At 37.9% G+C, this 17,952-nt stretch overlaps 8 protein-coding genes across 8 annotated transcripts; 4 read left to right on the forward strand and 4 right to left on the reverse strand.

Annotated features, from left to right (window-relative positions):
- Positions 1–238: 238 nt before the first annotated feature.
- Positions 239–972, reverse strand: I206_106407 (uncharacterized protein; the record flags this gene model as incomplete). Its single annotated transcript, XM_019158905.2, has 5 exons — positions 239–290; positions 374–518; positions 573–785; positions 895–910; positions 970–972. The coding sequence occupies 5 exons, from the start codon at positions 970–972 to the stop codon at positions 239–241; spliced, it is 429 nt and encodes a 142-aa protein (XP_019008043.2).
- Positions 973–1,654: 682 nt separating this feature from the next.
- I206_106408 (ATP-dependent RNA helicase ded1) lies at positions 1,655–3,759 on the forward strand (the record flags this gene model as incomplete). The annotated part of the gene is made up of 3 exons (XM_019158906.1): positions 1,655–1,706; positions 1,772–2,184; positions 2,248–3,759. The coding sequence occupies 3 exons, from the start codon at positions 1,655–1,657 to the stop codon at positions 3,757–3,759; spliced, it is 1,977 nt and encodes a 658-aa protein (XP_019008044.1).
- An 883-nt stretch (positions 3,760–4,642) lies between these two features.
- I206_106409 (uncharacterized protein) lies at positions 4,643–5,286 on the forward strand (the record flags this gene model as incomplete). The annotated part of the gene is made up of 4 exons (XM_019158907.1): positions 4,643–4,731; positions 4,846–4,925; positions 5,054–5,114; positions 5,181–5,286. 4 exons carry the CDS (start codon positions 4,643–4,645, stop codon positions 5,284–5,286), a joined length of 336 nt encoding a protein of 111 aa, XP_019008045.1.
- Positions 5,287–5,925: 639 nt separating this feature from the next.
- Positions 5,926–8,786, forward strand: I206_106410 (uncharacterized protein; the record flags this gene model as incomplete). Its single annotated transcript, XM_019158908.1, has 14 exons — positions 5,926–6,267; positions 6,353–6,406; positions 6,466–6,510; positions 6,574–6,637; positions 6,693–6,827; positions 6,897–7,041; positions 7,105–7,260; positions 7,324–7,495; positions 7,560–7,680; positions 7,732–8,106; positions 8,170–8,243; positions 8,313–8,492; positions 8,569–8,697; positions 8,757–8,786. The coding sequence occupies 14 exons, from the start codon at positions 5,926–5,928 to the stop codon at positions 8,784–8,786; spliced, it is 2,022 nt and encodes a 673-aa protein (XP_019008046.1).
- Positions 8,787–9,070: 284 nt separating this feature from the next.
- On the reverse strand, positions 9,071–10,322 carry I206_106411 (uncharacterized protein; the record flags this gene model as incomplete). Its single annotated transcript, XM_019158909.1, has 4 exons — positions 9,071–9,234; positions 9,290–9,344; positions 9,455–9,612; positions 9,716–10,322. The coding sequence occupies 4 exons, from the start codon at positions 10,320–10,322 to the stop codon at positions 9,071–9,073; spliced, it is 984 nt and encodes a 327-aa protein (XP_019008047.1).
- Positions 10,323–10,963: 641 nt separating this feature from the next.
- Positions 10,964–11,834, reverse strand: I206_106412 (uncharacterized protein; the record flags this gene model as incomplete). Its single annotated transcript, XM_019158910.1, has 4 exons — positions 10,964–11,038; positions 11,120–11,241; positions 11,313–11,423; positions 11,492–11,834. 4 exons carry the CDS (start codon positions 11,832–11,834, stop codon positions 10,964–10,966), a joined length of 651 nt encoding a protein of 216 aa, XP_019008048.1.
- A 793-nt stretch (positions 11,835–12,627) lies between these two features.
- I206_106413 (uncharacterized protein) lies at positions 12,628–14,302 on the forward strand (the record flags this gene model as incomplete). The annotated part of the gene is made up of 5 exons (XM_019158911.1): positions 12,628–12,862; positions 12,942–13,312; positions 13,381–13,453; positions 13,522–14,006; positions 14,075–14,302. 5 exons carry the CDS (start codon positions 12,628–12,630, stop codon positions 14,300–14,302), a joined length of 1,392 nt encoding a protein of 463 aa, XP_019008049.1.
- A 145-nt stretch (positions 14,303–14,447) lies between these two features.
- Positions 14,448–17,575, reverse strand: I206_106414 (uncharacterized protein; the record flags this gene model as incomplete). The annotated part of the gene is made up of 3 exons (XM_019158912.1): positions 14,448–16,845; positions 16,910–17,194; positions 17,262–17,575. 3 exons carry the CDS (start codon positions 17,573–17,575, stop codon positions 14,448–14,450), a joined length of 2,997 nt encoding a protein of 998 aa, XP_019008050.1.
- Positions 17,576–17,952: the final 377 nt, after the last annotated feature.

A 17,952-nucleotide genomic window follows, 5' to 3' on the forward strand; every position in this document is an offset into this window, starting at 1 on the left:
TTAAGGTTAAAAAATAATGTCATGTAGCCAGATTTCATATACAGATATTTGAATTTGCAAATATATGATTTAGATTGGAAAGAGAGAGAATCACATATATCATCAAAAGACTTGTCGTTTCGTTATAAAAGCAAAGAAAGAAAAGATTCGTATAGTCAAAGTAAAATTCCAATTATGGCCATAATTGATAATTGGTTCGCTATGGTACCTAGTCGGATATTCAAGAAAATTCTGTGAATTATTGGGCCAAAATTGATCGAACAAATGAATGATAATTAATTTGACCATCTCTGTGAAATTATCAATAGGATCAAATCAGCATTCACATTATAACAAGAACTATGCGATGATTGTAGTGAAGCTTAAGACTCACTGTACAGGGAAACCTTTTAATAATTCATCTACTTCTTCATCAGACATTTTTTCACCTAATTGAGTTAAAACATATCTTAATTCTCCTGCACCGATAAAACCATTACCTGATTTATCGAATACTTGAAATCCTTTGATGAATTCGTCTAATAACGAAAATGATCAGTATATATCGGAATTGTTAAAAAAGTAAAATTTACCAGCAGTACCAGCAGGTTTCCAACCATCAGGTCTATTAAGTACATTTAAAAATTGATCATAACTAAAAGAATTTGATCCTATATTTTGTTCTAATTGTTGTACTTCTGCTTGAGTTGGATTTTGACCTAAAGATCTAAGTAATTCTCCAAGTGATTCTTTTGGTACTTGACCTGTACCTTTTTTATCAAATAAAGCGAAAGCTTCTCTATATTCTGTATATCGAAAGAAAATCAGATTGGATATGAAAACAGATGATTCAAACGATAGATTAGCTTCTCTGTATATCATCATTCAATTTAGACGTTATGAAAGAGCACAAACCTGCGTTGTTACCGGACTAATAACAGGCAGGTATGATGAGCTTATTCCTCCCTGGGTATGCTGGTATACACTCACCATCGTAAATGGGGAAAATGATGTAGTTCTGAAGAATAGTCTATGAAATTCTGATGTTGATGGCTATTTGTCACTTATGACACTTATTATTCCAATTCAACAACAATACACAACAACATTCATAAAAGTCAAACCTCAAAGTCAAACTTGAAACTCAAAACCACGCGACAAGGACAAGAAAGACGCGTCTGGAGATTAAACAATATTTCTCGTTTGAGTTTATTCTATTTTATCCTAATAATAATCCCAATTCAGTTTCAATCGTAATCCTTTCTTTTTTGTCCCTTTGTAATCATATTACTTTTTTCCTCTGGTCTGATGCCTGAATATAAATTTTTCTTTTAATTTTTGGATTGATTTTCGTGTTAGTCGTTCGCCACTTGCACTGTTCTTTTTTAACTTATCATTCAACCTTTCCTTCTTACTTATCTATCTTTTCTTTCTCCTTCAAAAAATAGATTTTATCTATCTTTACATACACAAAGAAACTTTACCATCAATCTTTAATCTAAACACTCCCGTTCATTTGGTTCATTTAGTCGTTCCTTTTTAGCTCTCACTTTAGGAAAGAGATAGAAAAGGCAAAAGTACCCACATATAAACGGAATCTCAATCAAGCTCAAATAAGAAACAGATAAAAAACTTACAGTCTCGCCACTACACACTTATAAATATATCGAATAAAATGACAACTGGACCTGTTAATGGCTTAGGTGGGCTTGAAGCTCAATTCCAAGGTAAGTTGATATGACAATCTTTTCAGGTAGCATTTTGACTGATTAATCCCTCTTTTCCTTTGTAGGCGGTATGAAGCTCAACCCCGAAAGACCCGCTTACGTTCCTCCTCACATGAGAAATGCAAGAGGTCCTGCACCTCCCCAATTCTCTGCTCCTGCACCCGCACCTGCTGGTCCAGGTTATCACCAATCTCCCACTGGACTCCCTACCCCAGCTACCACTCCCCCTCAATCCAGAGGTTCTTACGCTCCTCCTGCTGCCAGAGGTGCAGCCTTCCCTCCTGCCGCTGCCGCTGGTCGAGCTGATGATGGTGGATGGGGCGCAGCACCAAGAAGAGCTCCTGAACCCAGATCAGGAGGTTTCGGAGGTGGTCAACCAGGTTTCGGAAGTTGGAAAAATGGTGAACATATCACAGGTGCTAGAAACCCTAGAATGGAGAAGGAATTGTTCGGCGAGGAAGGTGACACTGTTCATCAAGTAAGTGTTTCCTGTTTTGATGCAATCCCAGGTTCAGCCGCTGATCCTTTTGCCTTTCGATAGCACACTGGTATCAACTTTGACAAATACGCCGACATCCCTGTCGAAGCTACTGGTACAGGAGTTCCTGAACCCGTTACCGAATTCACCAACCCACCTATCGACCCTGTCCTTCTCGAGAATATCAAATACGCTCGATACACTACACCTACCCCAGTGCAAAAGTACTCACTCCCCATTGTAGCCGGTGGTCGAGATTTGATGGCTTGTGCCCAAACCGGTTCAGGAAAGACTGGTGGTTTCCTCTTCCCTATCCTCTCAGCCATGTTCACCTACGGTCCTATGGCTCCTCCTCCTGACAACAACTACGGTGGTGGTTACAACAGGACAAGAAAGGCTTACCCTACTGCCTTGATCCTTGCTCCTACTCGAGAATTGGTTTCTCAAATCCACGATGAAGCTCGAAAATTCGCTTATCGATCCTGGGCCAGACCCGCCGTAGTTTACGGTGGTGCTGACATTGGTCAACAGATGAGAGCCCTCGATCGAGGCTGTGATATGCTTTCCGCTACTCCAGGTAGATTGGTCGATTTGATTGAGCGAGGAAAAATCTCTCTTGCCAATGTCAAATACCTTGTTCTCGATGAAGCCGATCGAATGCTCGATATGGGTTTCGAACCCCAAATTAGACAAATCGTTGAAGGTGAAGACATGCCCGGAGTTCACGACAGACAAACACTCATGTTTTCAGCCACTTTCCCCAAGGAAATTCAAATGCTTGCTCGATCTTTCTTGAAGGACTACATTTTCCTTTCAGTTGGTCGAGTCGGTTCAACCTCTGAAAACATTACTCAAAGAATCGAATACGTCGACGATGCCGACAAACGATCTTTACTTCTCGACTTGTTACTTGCTGAACAATCTGGCGGTCTTGTCCTTGTCTTTGTAGAGACCAAGCGAATGGCCGACACACTATGTGACTTCCTTTGCGCTCAACGACACATCGCTACTTCCATTCACGGAGATCGAACTCAAAGGGAAAGAGAAGCTGCTCTCCAAGCATTCAGAACCGGTCGAGCTCCTATCTTGGTCGCTACTGCTGTCGCTGCTCGAGGTTTGGATATCCCCAACGTAACCCACGTCATCCTTTACGACTTGCCCACCGATGTTGCTGAGTACACCCACAGAATTGGTCGAACTGGTCGAGCTGGTAACACCGGTAACTCCACCGCCTTCTTCAACAGGCAAAATCTCAACATCTCAAGAGAACTTATCGATCTCCTCAAAGAAGCCAACCAAGTTGTACCACAATGGCTTGTCGACGTTTCCACCGAGCGATCATTCGGTGGAGGTTACGGTGGTAGAGGTGGAAGAGGACGAGGTGGAGGTAACAGATCTGGAGGAAGAGATGTCAGAACTCAACAAGGCGGTGGTGGATTCAGTGGAGGTGCCTCCAGAGGCGGAAGTGGCTATGGTGGAGGAGGAGGATACGGTGGTGGATTTGGTAGTTATGGCGGTGGCGGAGCCGGTGGTTTCCCTCCTCCCGCTGCTTCTGGTGGTGCCAGTTGGTGGTAAACCACTGACGAGGTAATCTCGTAGTCTTGAATCAAACGAGACACCATATACCCTTTCTGCTGTTTAGTTTCAATCAACCAATATTGTCTCATGTCGTTCGTTCCTCTTTTTTCCGCAATACACCTTTATACCGTCACTTGGACCTTTTCGACAAATCTGAATTTCTAGAAATGTATCATTAGACGGTGTTGAGGAGTCGCATTCAATATACCCAAGCATTCATCTATCAAACAAAGACTTCCTAGGTTTCTATGGCTAAAACACAATTTACGAATTTTAACGAAAAATAAATAAATGACGAAACAATCAATAGAGAACATACTCCCATTAGATAAGGAGAGTAGAATGGACAATCACACAATCAACATATAGAATTAGAATTTTGGGATTTTCTGCTGTTCTTTTTTTTTTCGTCATACACTTTTAGCATTATCAAATAGAAATAAGGCTAGAGGTGACCTAAACAAAATCAATGTGTTAGTCATTATATAATTTAATATATATACAATAGCCCTAGAAGAAAGAAGTCAAAAGTCTAAGCACAAACAACTGCTCAGACCATTATAGTAGATAGATGCATGCATTCTGTCTGTGTATAAATGGTTAATTTACTTTGCATATATGAGAATCCTATTCATGAATTGCATTGATATATGATGAGGTGGAATTCCAAGTTAATTCACGTGAAATTGTAGTATGACGTGTTTTGTCGATGATCGAATTACCCGGATCATCGACATGATTTAATTGTTGAGTAATCAAGTTTGATGTATTTATATATATATATATATATTAGCCATTCATAGATTCAATTACTTCTTCAGTGTATAATTAACAAATATATAATATATTAAAAAATCAATTTTAAATCAATCAAACCAAGATGTCAGCAGATCAACAAACAGCTATTTTCTTAAAAGATAAAATATTAGCTAAAGCAATGACTTCTGATTTAACTAATGTAGAAGGAAAGTAAGTTATATCGATATTGGAATTTCATTATTGAAAAAAAAATTATAATTATATAAGAATAAGAATTGGGAAATATTTAATTAATCGTTTATGTTAATTTATAATTTTTTTTAGTTGGTATTTTAAAGAAAATTCTTTAATTGATAGAAGTAGATTTGAAGAAAGTGATACGCATACAACATGTGGTTGGAAAGGTTAGTCATTATAATTTTTCAATATATAGGTTTTTGGTTTGATTGATAATTTAATTGGGTTTGAAAAAAAAAGAAAAAAAAGCTAATATGATTGTTTTGTATTTATAATTTGATTTTTATTGATTTAGGTGAAGCAAGTTATTTTAATTATAAAACTGATGAAGGAAAAATTATTAAAGATATCGCTTGGTAAATTATCAATACTTTTCAATTGGATTTTTGAAGGTGCTAATTGTAAGATTAAATTTCATTTAGGTTCTACCCTAAACCTAAAGATGGTGCTGTAGATAAAGTAGGAGGTAGAGTAGCTTTTTATATTGGAAAAATTGATGGCTTAAGAGTTGGTTCACCTTCTATCTAAATTATGAAGAATACCTTCCCGAACAATCAAATCGTGCGTAAGAATATTTCAAGATGGAGTGATGCTCGAAAGGGAAGTTAGTGATAAGATGATGATCACACTTGTAAAAGTAATTTAAAATATAAGCCGTATGAATAATATGTATGCTATTATTTCCCTTTCATCTCGACATGCAACTACAATTTGCATATATCTTTACAAAGCGATTGTTTCGATCAAATTTGGCATCTTCAGATTATTTGAGTATTTTCAGATGGCTCTCTACCTTATCTCATATCCTAAGCAGGATTCATATTGGACGCTTGAAATATAATATACATTGAAGAAAAGCAAAGAAATCGATGAATGGGTTATGACGTCGGAGGTATACTTTGTTCGATTACATTTTTATCAGTTTTTGAGGAGCTCCTTATCTTTCTTTTCTTTTTACCCTGGGAATCAATCAATCACATGTCAAGAAAATCAAAAACATTTAATTTCAATTTCAAAAATCTAAATTATTATAATAGCATTTATATCCTACATTATCCTCATAGCGATGTACATAAATCCGCAGTGTGTATAATAGAGTACTATCAAATGTTCATAATTATCGAATATTCTCAACCTGGCATATAAATCGGTAAAATTATTTTCAAAATGTCTTCAACAAATAATAGACATTCATCACATTCTTCAAATCATTCTCATTCTCTTTATCCACCTTTAACACCTATAATATCAAGACCACGTCCTATACCACCTACAAATCCACCTGAACCTCCAATTACATTATTACATTCAACTACATCACCTATAATACCATTTCAGAATAATAATTCTTTTTCTTCTTCTACTCATCAACAAAATAAACGAAAAGAAAAATGGTATAAAAGGATAAAATTTGGATATGGAATGTATAATGATATAAAAAATAGAATACCTTGGTATATTAGTGATTGGACTGATTCTTGGAATTATAGAGTAATACCTTCTACATGGGTAAGTATTTAAAATTTGATTCTGATAAAATTGAAATTATCGGAATAATGAGTTATGATAAAATCATATTGAAAATTATGTTTAGTTTATATTTTTCGCAAATGTTTTACCTGGATTAGCATTTTCTTTAGATCTTATAGTACGTAGCATCAAAACTTATGACCTTTGAATTGAAGCTGATGATAGATCGAATAAAAGGAAACTACAGGTCAATATGGTGTACAAGAAGTTTTGTTAGCTTCTGTAAGAGCTTTCAACACCTTACACATCTCGTATCTGGCTGATCTAGCTTGTAATGTATTATAGTTTATGGCTGCATTCGTAGCTTCTTTCCTTGGCGGTCAACCGTTATTGATATCAGGAGTGACGGGTATGTCATCTTTCATTTTTGATTGTACAGTCAAATGACATTATTCCATTTACAGGTCCAATAACGGTATTCAACAAAACAATATATGATATATTCGAAAAGAAAGCGAATGGTCCAAATTATTTACATTTTATAGGCTGGACTTATCTATGGGCAGCTATCTTTCATTGGATAGCAGCTGCTTTCAATGGTTAGTCATATTCCCTTTCCTTCTGGTCCATATAGGAAGATATTGATAGCAGCTTTTGGAAATGAGTAGCTGTACAAGGTTTGAAATATGTAACTCGATTTTCATGCGATACTTTTGGATTTTATGTAGCAGCTGTATACGTGCAATATGGTATTCAAGTTGTTACTCGTCAATTTGGTCAAACTTCCACTCCAAGCGCTTTCTTAGGGATAATGTAAGTCTTATCAGAATCATCCGAATTCCTATTGACACTGAACATGTTTCATCAACTATATAGATTAGCGGTCTTGACTCTTGTTCTCCCTCACTACTTTAATTCTCTGGCTAGTTCAGGATATATCAACAAGCATTTCAGAAGATTTTGTGCAGACTATGGTATGCCAATCACTATTATTGCTATGACCGGTCTAGCATACTGGGGTCGATTTGATCAGTGAGTCGAACACCTCGACGTCTTCGCCAATGATATGCATTGACTGACAATCTGTTATTTTAGGTATGTCTTGGAGGATGGTATGACTTTACCTACAACCCCGAACTCTTTCCAGCCTGCCAGTGATAGACCGTGGCTGGTACGATTCTGGCAATTGGAAGGCAAATGGGTGGGAATCTCATTGCCATTTGGATTGGTACTGTTTATTCTATTCTACTTTGATGCAAACGTTTCTGTGAGTTATTGGTCGAATGCTCGCGGTCATTCGCAAGGCAAGGTTCTGACGACAAGATTCATAGTCCCTTATCGCTCAAGGTTCGGAGTATCCTTTACGCAAACCACCAGGGTTCCATTGGGATTTCTTTTTATTAGGCATAACTACCTTTATAGCTGGTTTACTAGGCATCCCAGCTCCTAACGGTAAGCTATCTATTCTATCCAGTAAGGATATTGCGCTCATTGCATGTACAGGTCTGATTCCTCAAGCACCTTTACATACCGCTTCATTGGTAGTAATGGGATACGAGGATACATCATCCTCTTCATCTACTACGGCGATCGATGATCCAAATGAACAATCTGCGGAAGACCGAAATCGACATGGAGAAAGGGTTGTACAATTAACAGAGATGGAGAATGGTGAGAACGAAGTATTGAGAAGAACGAAATCTGGTCAAGCACACAAGAATACATTGAATAGAAGGATTAGTAATGCAGCTAGCGAATTACGTCGTCGGAATAAAACTTCGGAAGATAGTGAGATCATGCATACATTGGAAGACAGAAGAGAAGTACCTGTAGCTGTTGTTGAACAAAGAGTGTCTAATCTTGCTCAAGGATGTTTATGTGAGCGCCAATTCACCCTCTTTTTTTCATCCTCAGTGTGGCTGACTTTCTGGACTTGTTCAGGTCTGATATTGATGACTAAGCCTTTTGAGCATGTTTTGGGACTGATACCTAAAGGGGTATTGGCAGGTCTTTTCGTGAGTGTTCTTCTTGATCTGATATCTAATTCGTACTTTGACTGACTTTTTGCTATAATTTTATCATAGTGGTATATGGGTTCAGATGCTCTACTGACATCAGGCGTAACAGCCAAAATACTTTACTTAATTCGTGATAAAAAAGCAACAAGCCCTTCAGAAGAATTACACAAAGTTAGAAAAAGTAGAATATTATGGTTCACAATAATTGAATTAATTGGTTTTGGAGCTACTTTTGCAATCACTCAAGTATGTTGTTGGAGTTGCTTAAAATCTAAACCAAGTAGATAATCATGAGCTGATGTAGGGTTTCTTGTGAAAATAGACCATAGCTGCTATTGGTTTTCCTGTTATAATAATGTTACTTGTACCTTTACGTGTATTGATTGTACCTCATCTTGGATTTACTGAAGAAGAATTAGGAATATTGGATGGTGCTGTGGCTAGTCCATTTGTAAGTTTACCTTCCTCGTATGATGGTATCGGCTATGTACTGATTACAAATATTCCTAGACAATGGAATCTGTTGGAGGATCTATATAATCTGTACAATATGAGGACAATGCATGGCGTACAATATCTTCACCCTCACCCAGGCTTGAACATGTACCTATACTGTATATGCATGCTTCTCCATTCATGACACCTCATTACATAAACATAAACATCAAGATCGATCCCTACACAAGCGATGAGATAGGTTTCGACATACACCGACAAGAATAACATGTACATGCCAGCTCAATAAAATCGTAGGGACATTCAGCGAGTTTTATTGACTTTACTGTCCTCCATGATAGCAGCTAGTCTCTTAGCTATTCCTACGATCATTCGTTTAGCCTAACTTTTAATTCTTTTCGGAGTCGTTTCAAAGTAAGCTCCTTCGACACGCAAGCGCAATATACCGTACGTTCACGTTCACTCGCATAGTCGAGGTTATCGTCGGCTGGAATCGGTCGGTCAGCGCATGCTCGCGAGTCTCTCGCCAAAGCTAACATTCGACGCAGACAGGGGCTTCGATAGGAAGTTCGAACCTTGAGACTTACCTCTAAGGCGGTCCTCTTCTGCTTTGTCTTCCGGATAGTAAAGACGATCAGGTGCCTGTCCGACCATAAGGGTTAGTAATCATCAAGTCTGATTCGCGAATAAATAGAGGCCAATCAATCAATCGACTGATTCGACCTCTGGTGCGAAAAGACATGTCCGCTCACCGTTGGTAATTTGATATTTGTGGTAGGGTCCTTTGCGAGGAATGTTATACTTGAATCATCCTCACTTATTTTTTCCTTTGTAGCTATTTTCGATCGTAACTCTTCCACCTGTTTCTCGTTCCGTCTTATACTTCGTAGTACTTCTTCTATTCTTTTCGCTATAAGCAAATTATATTAATTTGTGAATCAGATTTTATACAGTCATTCGGAAAATTAATGAATTTGTCATATGACACATTGAGTCTCAAAATGGATACTCACAGCTTATCCGACCAGCAGTGGTGCTCACGCCATATTCTGCTGTACTGACGTCATTGTCATTACCCGAGCTATCTGGTGTTTCTTGTATCAATGCATGCGGGGTGTTGGCGCTATCTTGGGGGTCATCATGACCTTGATTCCCGTCATGACCTTGATCGATGAATGAAGCCTGATCGTTTGACACTCTCTGTGTGAAATTTGAAGCTTCGACGCCTGATGGCAAACCATTGGCAGAGTTACGAGCACTGCTCATATTGGCGTCATCGACTGAGAAGGGCGGTACATAAGGAGGAAAGTCGAACGAATTCGCTGATGACCTGTATCCCAAATAAGAGTTATACAGGGGATCATTGGCCTGTTCACCGGAATAAGCTGGATAAATCGTCAACTGATTCGGATCGAAATTAGGGTTGGTGTCATGAAATGTGTCCTCGACCTGAGCTTGTTGATGTCCGCCATAGTTGGCTGTCCATCCGCCGTTGCCATTTTGGCCTGAGGCTGATTCATCATTCATCTCCTGGAACGCCTCATTGAGCCATCGATCTGCCCATTCATCATCTATCACATTATTTACGCCGGGGTTGGAGTGTTGCTTGTCACTTTCCATGTTACTTAAATTGTGGATGAAGATATGATTGTATAGTAATGAAATGAAGTGGCGAGTTTCGTTCTTGTCTCATACTTATATCTTGTCCCTCTGACAGCGAGCTGGGCAGCCAAGCATCTTTCGTTACTCATCGATCAAAGAGAGTCTCGCAAACAAAGGATAGTGATTCGAAAGGAGCGAACAGTGGTCGCTAGTCAATTCGAAGGCTAACGATCCCGGGCGGATCTTGGTTTTGACTCACCTTTGTCACACTAACGATTCGACGTAATAGTCATGCTGAGTACATGAGAAGTGTGACTCATGTGGGAATGCTCAATGGCTGAGCTTAGTTGTCATAACGCCCTAGGCCTGTGAACGATACATCATAGATATGGTTATCTCGCTCAACTGTTGTACAAGTGATCTGCGAACGAATTATGGATGCCATTGTGATAGCCACGAACATTATGGCGAGATCAAATACAAGCTTTTACACGGGTTCCTCGCACCAAGCTCCAATTGCATACGGTACCACCTTTACTTATAGAAAACGGAAATTTTGAGATACACAATCTTGCATAGATATGTCTTGTAAGATTGAGATAAAAAAGGATGAAGGTGCCTAATCACTCTGTCAATATAGCCATTTGTTCCAAACAATTTTAGAAATCTTGAGACTGGAAGTTTGGATCGTTTGGCCCAGAGTTAGAAATGTAGTGATCATGAAAAAACGGATACTATTTTCTCAGGTCAGTACACCCTCTTACATTTCGGGCGTGGGAACCCAATAATACGTAAGCAAACATCAGCTCACTCACTTCAATGACGCTCGCAGGATTCCAAGTCTGAAGTTGGCTATTCTGCGTTTCCAGTTGCTCAAGTCTGCGTTGAAGCTCCAGCCTTGCAGTTTCGAGATCGACAATCTTTTGATCTCTTTCTCCTGATGTATACAAAAAGAGGATATTGCCATGTCAGCTCTGGACTTCAAGCGGAGTACAAATTCAAGCGTACTAATCGTGTCTTTTGACTCTGCTAGCTCCCTTTCCAAGTTCTTATTACTAGCTACCAAGGAGTTTAATTCGTCCTTCCTTCTCGCTCTGAAAGCTCTCTGATGTATCTTATCTGTGTATGCATACAACAAGGATCAGCAAGTTTCTGAGGTTGGTCATCTGTGGAGATCAGGCACTCACTTCGCTCTCTCCTCTGATCAGTTCTTAATTTTGACTGGGCAGAAACACGAATGGTCTCATCGTCCGAGACTGTCAATACGGACTCCCGGGAGGATTCCCGCTCTATCAGTGAGGCTAGATTTCTATCAGCCTCTGGGAATTTACTCTTATCACGGGAGCCCGATCCAATATCCTCAATTGGCATCGTACCGTCGTATGTCTTCTGACTGTTCGAACGGGAATACCACGAGGTACTCATTGGGTCTGAATCGACCATGACTTGGGTTTGGTGTGCCGAAGAAGCAGGTCGTTGTGAGGGGTCTCGTGCGGATGCCGCATTGCTGCGCGAGGCTCGATAATCCATTTTGGGATGAATGTACGGATATGTGTATTGGCGAAATGAATTTAGAAAAATGGCTCGACGGTAGATCGTTGATATTGTATGCAGAGTGCTTCGTGCAATCAGAATATGCCCATATATAGTATGATCATACCTATACCATCAAGGCTCTAGTGATTCTCAACATTACATCATGAACAACCTTTGTCATGAGAACCTTTCACTTTTTGGCCTCCTGTGTCAACAAGACTTCTGATCGTATTACCTGGCTGTGAGAGACAAGAGTTTCCTTGGGAGTATGCCAGCTCATTTCATACCTCAAGAGACTTGACGGACTAGTCCAGAACTTGCGAGTGAAGATAAGTGATCCCTCCTCCTTTGAACGTCATCTTACTGTAGCTTTATGCCACTCTCACGTCATCCCTATCTTAGTCACCATGTCTACAGCACCTAAGCTCGGTCATAAGAGACAACACTTGAAACACTGGTTAAAAGGACAGGGAAGCAAATGAAAGTCAGACTCCTGAAGCCTCTGTAGGATGTAAAGGGCAATTATGGCCTGTTGCAAAGTCGAGATGGCAGATTGATCGAGCGCTTTTGCCACCCACACATGGTGAACAAGGAGTATGATTCAGCCGAATAGCAGAGTGGAGGAAAATACATCACGTGATTTGCTTACAAAGTTAATCTCTATATATTTCGGACCTAGTTCCAGTCACTCTAGAAAATAATATATATTTATCACTAACATAAGAACAAAAGTCTTACTCGAGCATTGACCTAACACTGATCATCAATCAATCACGAATAGATCACGATGTCAAGTGAACAACATCATGAAGAACAAGATCACGAGCAAGACGACGCTCAATTAGGTGAAGAAGATATCGTAGAAGTTGTCGAAGATGAAGGTGATGAGCCTATGGATGATGATGATGATAATGAACAATATGACGGGGAGATCGTCATTGGTGGACCTGGTCCAGGGGAAGAAGATATGGTCATGACTGAAGATGGTGAAATGAGAGAAGATAACAGTTGGACCGCAAGTAGTGAGCTTTTCTCGCCTGCGAAAAGTCATAACTGAGGTTGATACCTCAAGCTTATTCACCTTGAGTTGTCATCTTATAGCCTTACACGCAAATCAACAATCAGTATTTACTGTATCGTTACATCCTTCTTTTCCTAATCCACCATTAGCAGTCAGTGGAGGAGAAGATGATGCAGGATTCTTATATTGTCCTATACCAAATGACGAAGCTTCTGGCTCTTCATCATCTTTCAACTCAGATAATTTCCCTCCTACGAAATTGACTGGACATACAGATTCGGTCGTTGCGACTGGATGGAACTTTGATGGTGAGATGGTTGCTACAGGAGGTATGGATGGAAAAGTACGTGTATGGAGAAGAGTGAAAAAAGGTACCCAAGATGAACAAACTGTTGAGGGTTGGAAAAATTGGGAATTCTTGACTAGTTTGGAAACTGGTAGTGAGATTACTGTGAGTCCTATCTAGTTGATCAAATGTTCATACTAAATCTCGGCTAATCGGTCTATAATTCGGAATAGTGGTTGCAATGGCATCCTAAAGGTAATGTCTTAGCAGCAGGATGTGAAGATGCTACTGTTTGGATGTGGAACTGTGAGTTCACCTCAATTTGATACATATAGAATTATTACAATTAGCTAAAATTGAACAATTTAATGCAGTACCATCTGGAAATACCCTTGCTGTTCTTTCATCTCATACACTTTCTTCTACAGCAGGAATATTCCCACCACCAGCTGGAAAATCATTATTAACTTGTTCACTTGATTCTTCTTTAATCTTATGGGATCCTAGAACATCTGTACCAATATGGAAAACTTCAGTATTTACAGCTGCAAATTCACCTGAACTTGATCCTTCTGAACATGGTATAACTTCTTTAGCAATTTCACCAAATGGTCAAATTGCTGCTGTAGGATCTTCATCTGGTCAAGTTAAATTAATAAATTTATTAAATGGTTCAACTTTAAATACTTTAATAGGACATGCTGAAGGTGAAAGTATTGAAGCTTTAGTATTTGTTGATTTACTTAATGGTGCTGCAGGTGGTGGAAAAGGTGTTGTAGTTGTTAGTGGAGCAACTGATGGAAAAGGTTTCGTATGGGATGTACATACTGGTAGAGTTAGAGCAGAATTACAACATGATGTAAGTTTTAGTTAACCTGAGATGATCTCGTCAATCAAACAATGCTAACATTCCTTGTCTGGATGTAGGAACCAATCACCTCGATAGCCGCTCATCCCTCACCATTCCTTCATCAAGTTACAACAGCCTCAGCTGATTCAACCCTCAAAACATGGGATATACGTACAGGCGCTTTATTAGCTACACACAAAGGTCATGCAGGTGTCGTTAATGGTGTAGCCGTTGCTCCTGTTGAAGGTGGTCAAGCTATAATCAGTGCAGGTGATGAAGGTGTAAGCTTAGTATGGAAGTTATAAATCTGATTATGTAGGTATATCTCCGGATGATGCTCATAGATAATACAATCATAATAAATTAATGCATTATTTTATTCATCAATTTCGTATATGTGGGCAAATAAGCAAATGCTTCTTTTTAGAGTTCAAAGAAAGCATTTTTAATTCATTCTACATCATCCTCTTCATTCACTTTATCATTAATTAAACTATTCTCTTCTTCTGATTTACGATTATTAGGTCTATATAAACCTGTAGCTAAATCACTAACTCTTCTAGGAGTTCCAATAATAGAATTTGAAAAAGATCTAGAAACATTTCCAACAGTTGAAAAAACATTTGAAGGTTTTTTAATTGAATCGTTTTGAAAATTATTTATATTATTATTACTTGTTATTGAAAATCCATATTCATCAATAAAAGGTGAATTTAATGGAGAAGAAGAAATTGGTGTTGGTGAAATTCCACCAACAAAAAAAGTTTTAATTTGATTATTATTAGGTATATTAGTAGTAGAAATTGTTTTTAAATTTAAATTTTCCCATACATTTTTTCTTCTTTGATTTAAATTTGAATTTGAATTTGATTCTAATTGTTTCTCATTAGATAATTCTTTTAAAATATTAATTTCCATACCATCTATTTCATGTATTGATCTTTTAATTAACATTAAATCAAATTCAATATTTTCTATTCTAATTTTTAATTTTTCCCAAGATAAACTTTCTTTTTTACTTTTAACATATTCTTTAATTTCATTCATTATTTCTTCTTTTTTTGATTGTTTTTTCTTACCAACATTTAATAAAGCTTCAAAACCTCTATATACTCTTTCATGATCTGCTAAAGCTATTTCAACGTCAACTCGTGCATCTTCAATTACTTCATGTAATTCATCCAGAATAGCTAATAAAGTTGGATCATGAGAAGGTTTGAATGATGAAGAAGGTAATTTCGATATTATTAAGAAATGTGATTTTTTGTTCGGTTTTGATGTTGATGGTGTGGAAGGATTTGACGATTCAAGAATAGGTAAATCATTCTTTAAATTGGTTAAAGAATGAGATAGATCGTGTAATGTCTTTTGTAAAGGTTCGTAGCGCGTATTTATGGGTTCGAAAAGTTCGGAAAGCTGGTCGACGAGAGGTGACGATTCATCAGTGGATGATCTGGGTGCGGGAATAGTATCATCGGAGTCCTTTTGAGCCTGGGCTGGAACCGATTCTCCCTCTTCGTTTTGGTCATTCTCTTCCAAGGCATTTGCGCCTGAACTGGGAGCAGCATTGTGTACATGAGCTGTGTCGATCAGGATGGGTTCTTTAGTACTAGACCCGTTTGGAGTTAATGTCCCTCTTATAGGGTCTGGATCGTGATCGTCAATATCAAACATAACATGTCCATCTTCGGCAATTCCGTCTTTATTACTTGCTACTCTCACGCCATCGACCGCATCTTTAGCTAGCCATTCCACACGCTGTCTCTCCAATTCCATCCTCTTTTCAGTCTCGATTTGTAAATCATTGACTAAGGTATTGACCAATTCTTCCGCAAGTAAGATTCTAGCTAAAGATTCTTCTTCATAATTGGAATTTATCTGGTTATCACCATCATCAACCTTTTGACTTTTATTCGATTTTATCAAATTACCCATCTTTCTCCACGATTTGAATTTATCATTTTGGCCTTCATCTTGACGTCGATTAGAAACGATTGAATAATCATTAGAAATTACTTCTATACCTTCGTCTAACAAATTTTCTAATACATCAGGTTCAAGTACAGGTCCTTCAATAGATTCTCTCAAAATTTTCACTTTATTTAACCAATTTTCAATTGATTTTCCTCTTTTTTCTTGATTTGAAATCATTTTTAATCTTAAAGAAATCTCTCTTCTTCTACCTGTAGATTCATTAAGATAATTTTCAAGCAAATCATTATATGAATTTAACAATGTTGAATTTTTTTCTCTTTCTATGATTAAATCCTTTTTATAATCTGCTAATTCATTTCGAAGGGAATTTGTCGTAGCTGTTGATCTAGCTCTTAAATTATTTAAATGAAGATGTATAGTTTGATGTGTCTTTTGTGTGAATATCATATATCTTTCTATTACTTTAGAAGCACTTTCATCATCCCTTAAAACTCTATCCTTTATATTCTCAGCTTCCACTCTGATTTCGATTGCCACTCTCAATTGTTCAGTCAATGTTTGGGTTGAATGTTCTAATTCTTCCACTTTGGTTTCTAATTCGTGAATGCGCTTGTCTTTAGATGTCAAGAATGAAGTGAAATCTGTGAATAATTGTTGAACTCCTTTTTGACCTATCAGGAGATTCGATATGACCTCTCCTGCTGAAGGGCTAGGTGAGGTAATAGCAGTCGAAGTCGAAGTTAATGGAGGTGTATCAAGCTCCGAGTGTATCGAAGAATCGCCATCTAGCGATGAGCGCTGTGATGAAGGTGTGTTGAAAATAGATGAAGTAGATTTCGTTGGATTTGAAGGAGGTACTGCTGTAGGATCAAGGGAATGAACTAGTGTAGAATATTCTGCTAGAGCAAGATCACTATGATACCAAAATCAGAGAATTGACCTATGATCATGATTCAGGCGACAAGAGAAATACTTACCATAATTTCTTTTGCTCTTCCAATTTTCTTCTTTCTCCCTTTTCCCACTCTAATTCTTCCTCTCTATCATCTTCTATTCTTCTTAACTCATTTATCGTAGATCTATCACCTTCTCGTTCTTTAGTTAGTCGTTCAATTTCCGAATTCGCTTTTGCTAAATCCAATTTGGTAGAATTCAATTCAGATTCCGTTAAATCTAATTTAGTTGAAAGACGTCGATGAGCTAAAGAAAGTTCAGTTAAAGCGTTGGAAGTTGGTAATGGAATTGGAGGTTCAGGATTTGTCCTGGAAAAAAAATAAAATAAAAATCAGTTTAATTTTGAGGTTTTTTGAATTAGAAAGTAAGACTCACCTTAAAATTTCAACTTCTTTTTTCAAACTATCCCTTTCTCTCTCCCATCTTATTTCTTTTTCTTGAGATAAAGTTAATTCTAATCGAACACCTTGAAGTTGTATAGAAGCTTGATGAGCTGCTTTTTGATATTGACTTAATTGTTGTCTCAATGAAGTTAATTCAGCTATTAATGGATGAGAATTAGGTAATGGTATTATAGGTGTTGAAGATAATTGAAATTGTTTTTCATTTGAAGAATTAGAAGTAAATGATGAAGAAGAGGATTTGAATTTTGATTTAATTTTAGGTGAAGATGGTAAAGAGAATGACATTTTTATTGATTATCTTCCAGAATAATTAGGAGAAGACAATTTTTCCCGGATGTTAAGACTTTATTGGAAATACTTTCGCACTTTTGATTGATACGGAGCTGAATTCATAAGAAGCGGTCGTATCATCAGTCACACTCTTGAATCAAGCACTGTTCATGAAACTTCAGTTGTCAAGCACGAAGAAAGGCGTAATTGATCCAGGTTCAACGCATTGAATTGTTGTCGTTCAATATTGAAGAGCTTGAGCGAGCAATATAAGAGTCCGTTGATATGCTCGAGTCAGGTGTATATATAAAACAATGATATGTCTGATAGTATCGCAGACAAGATAGTGGACAAGAACAACGATGAAATAATCGCCGACGCGGTTATTGCGA

Source organism: Kwoniella pini, chromosome 9, assembly GCF_000512605.2.
Source record: "Kwoniella pini CBS 10737 chromosome 9, complete sequence".
Classification (NCBI taxonomy): domain Eukaryota; kingdom Fungi; phylum Basidiomycota; class Tremellomycetes; order Tremellales; family Cryptococcaceae; genus Kwoniella; species Kwoniella pini.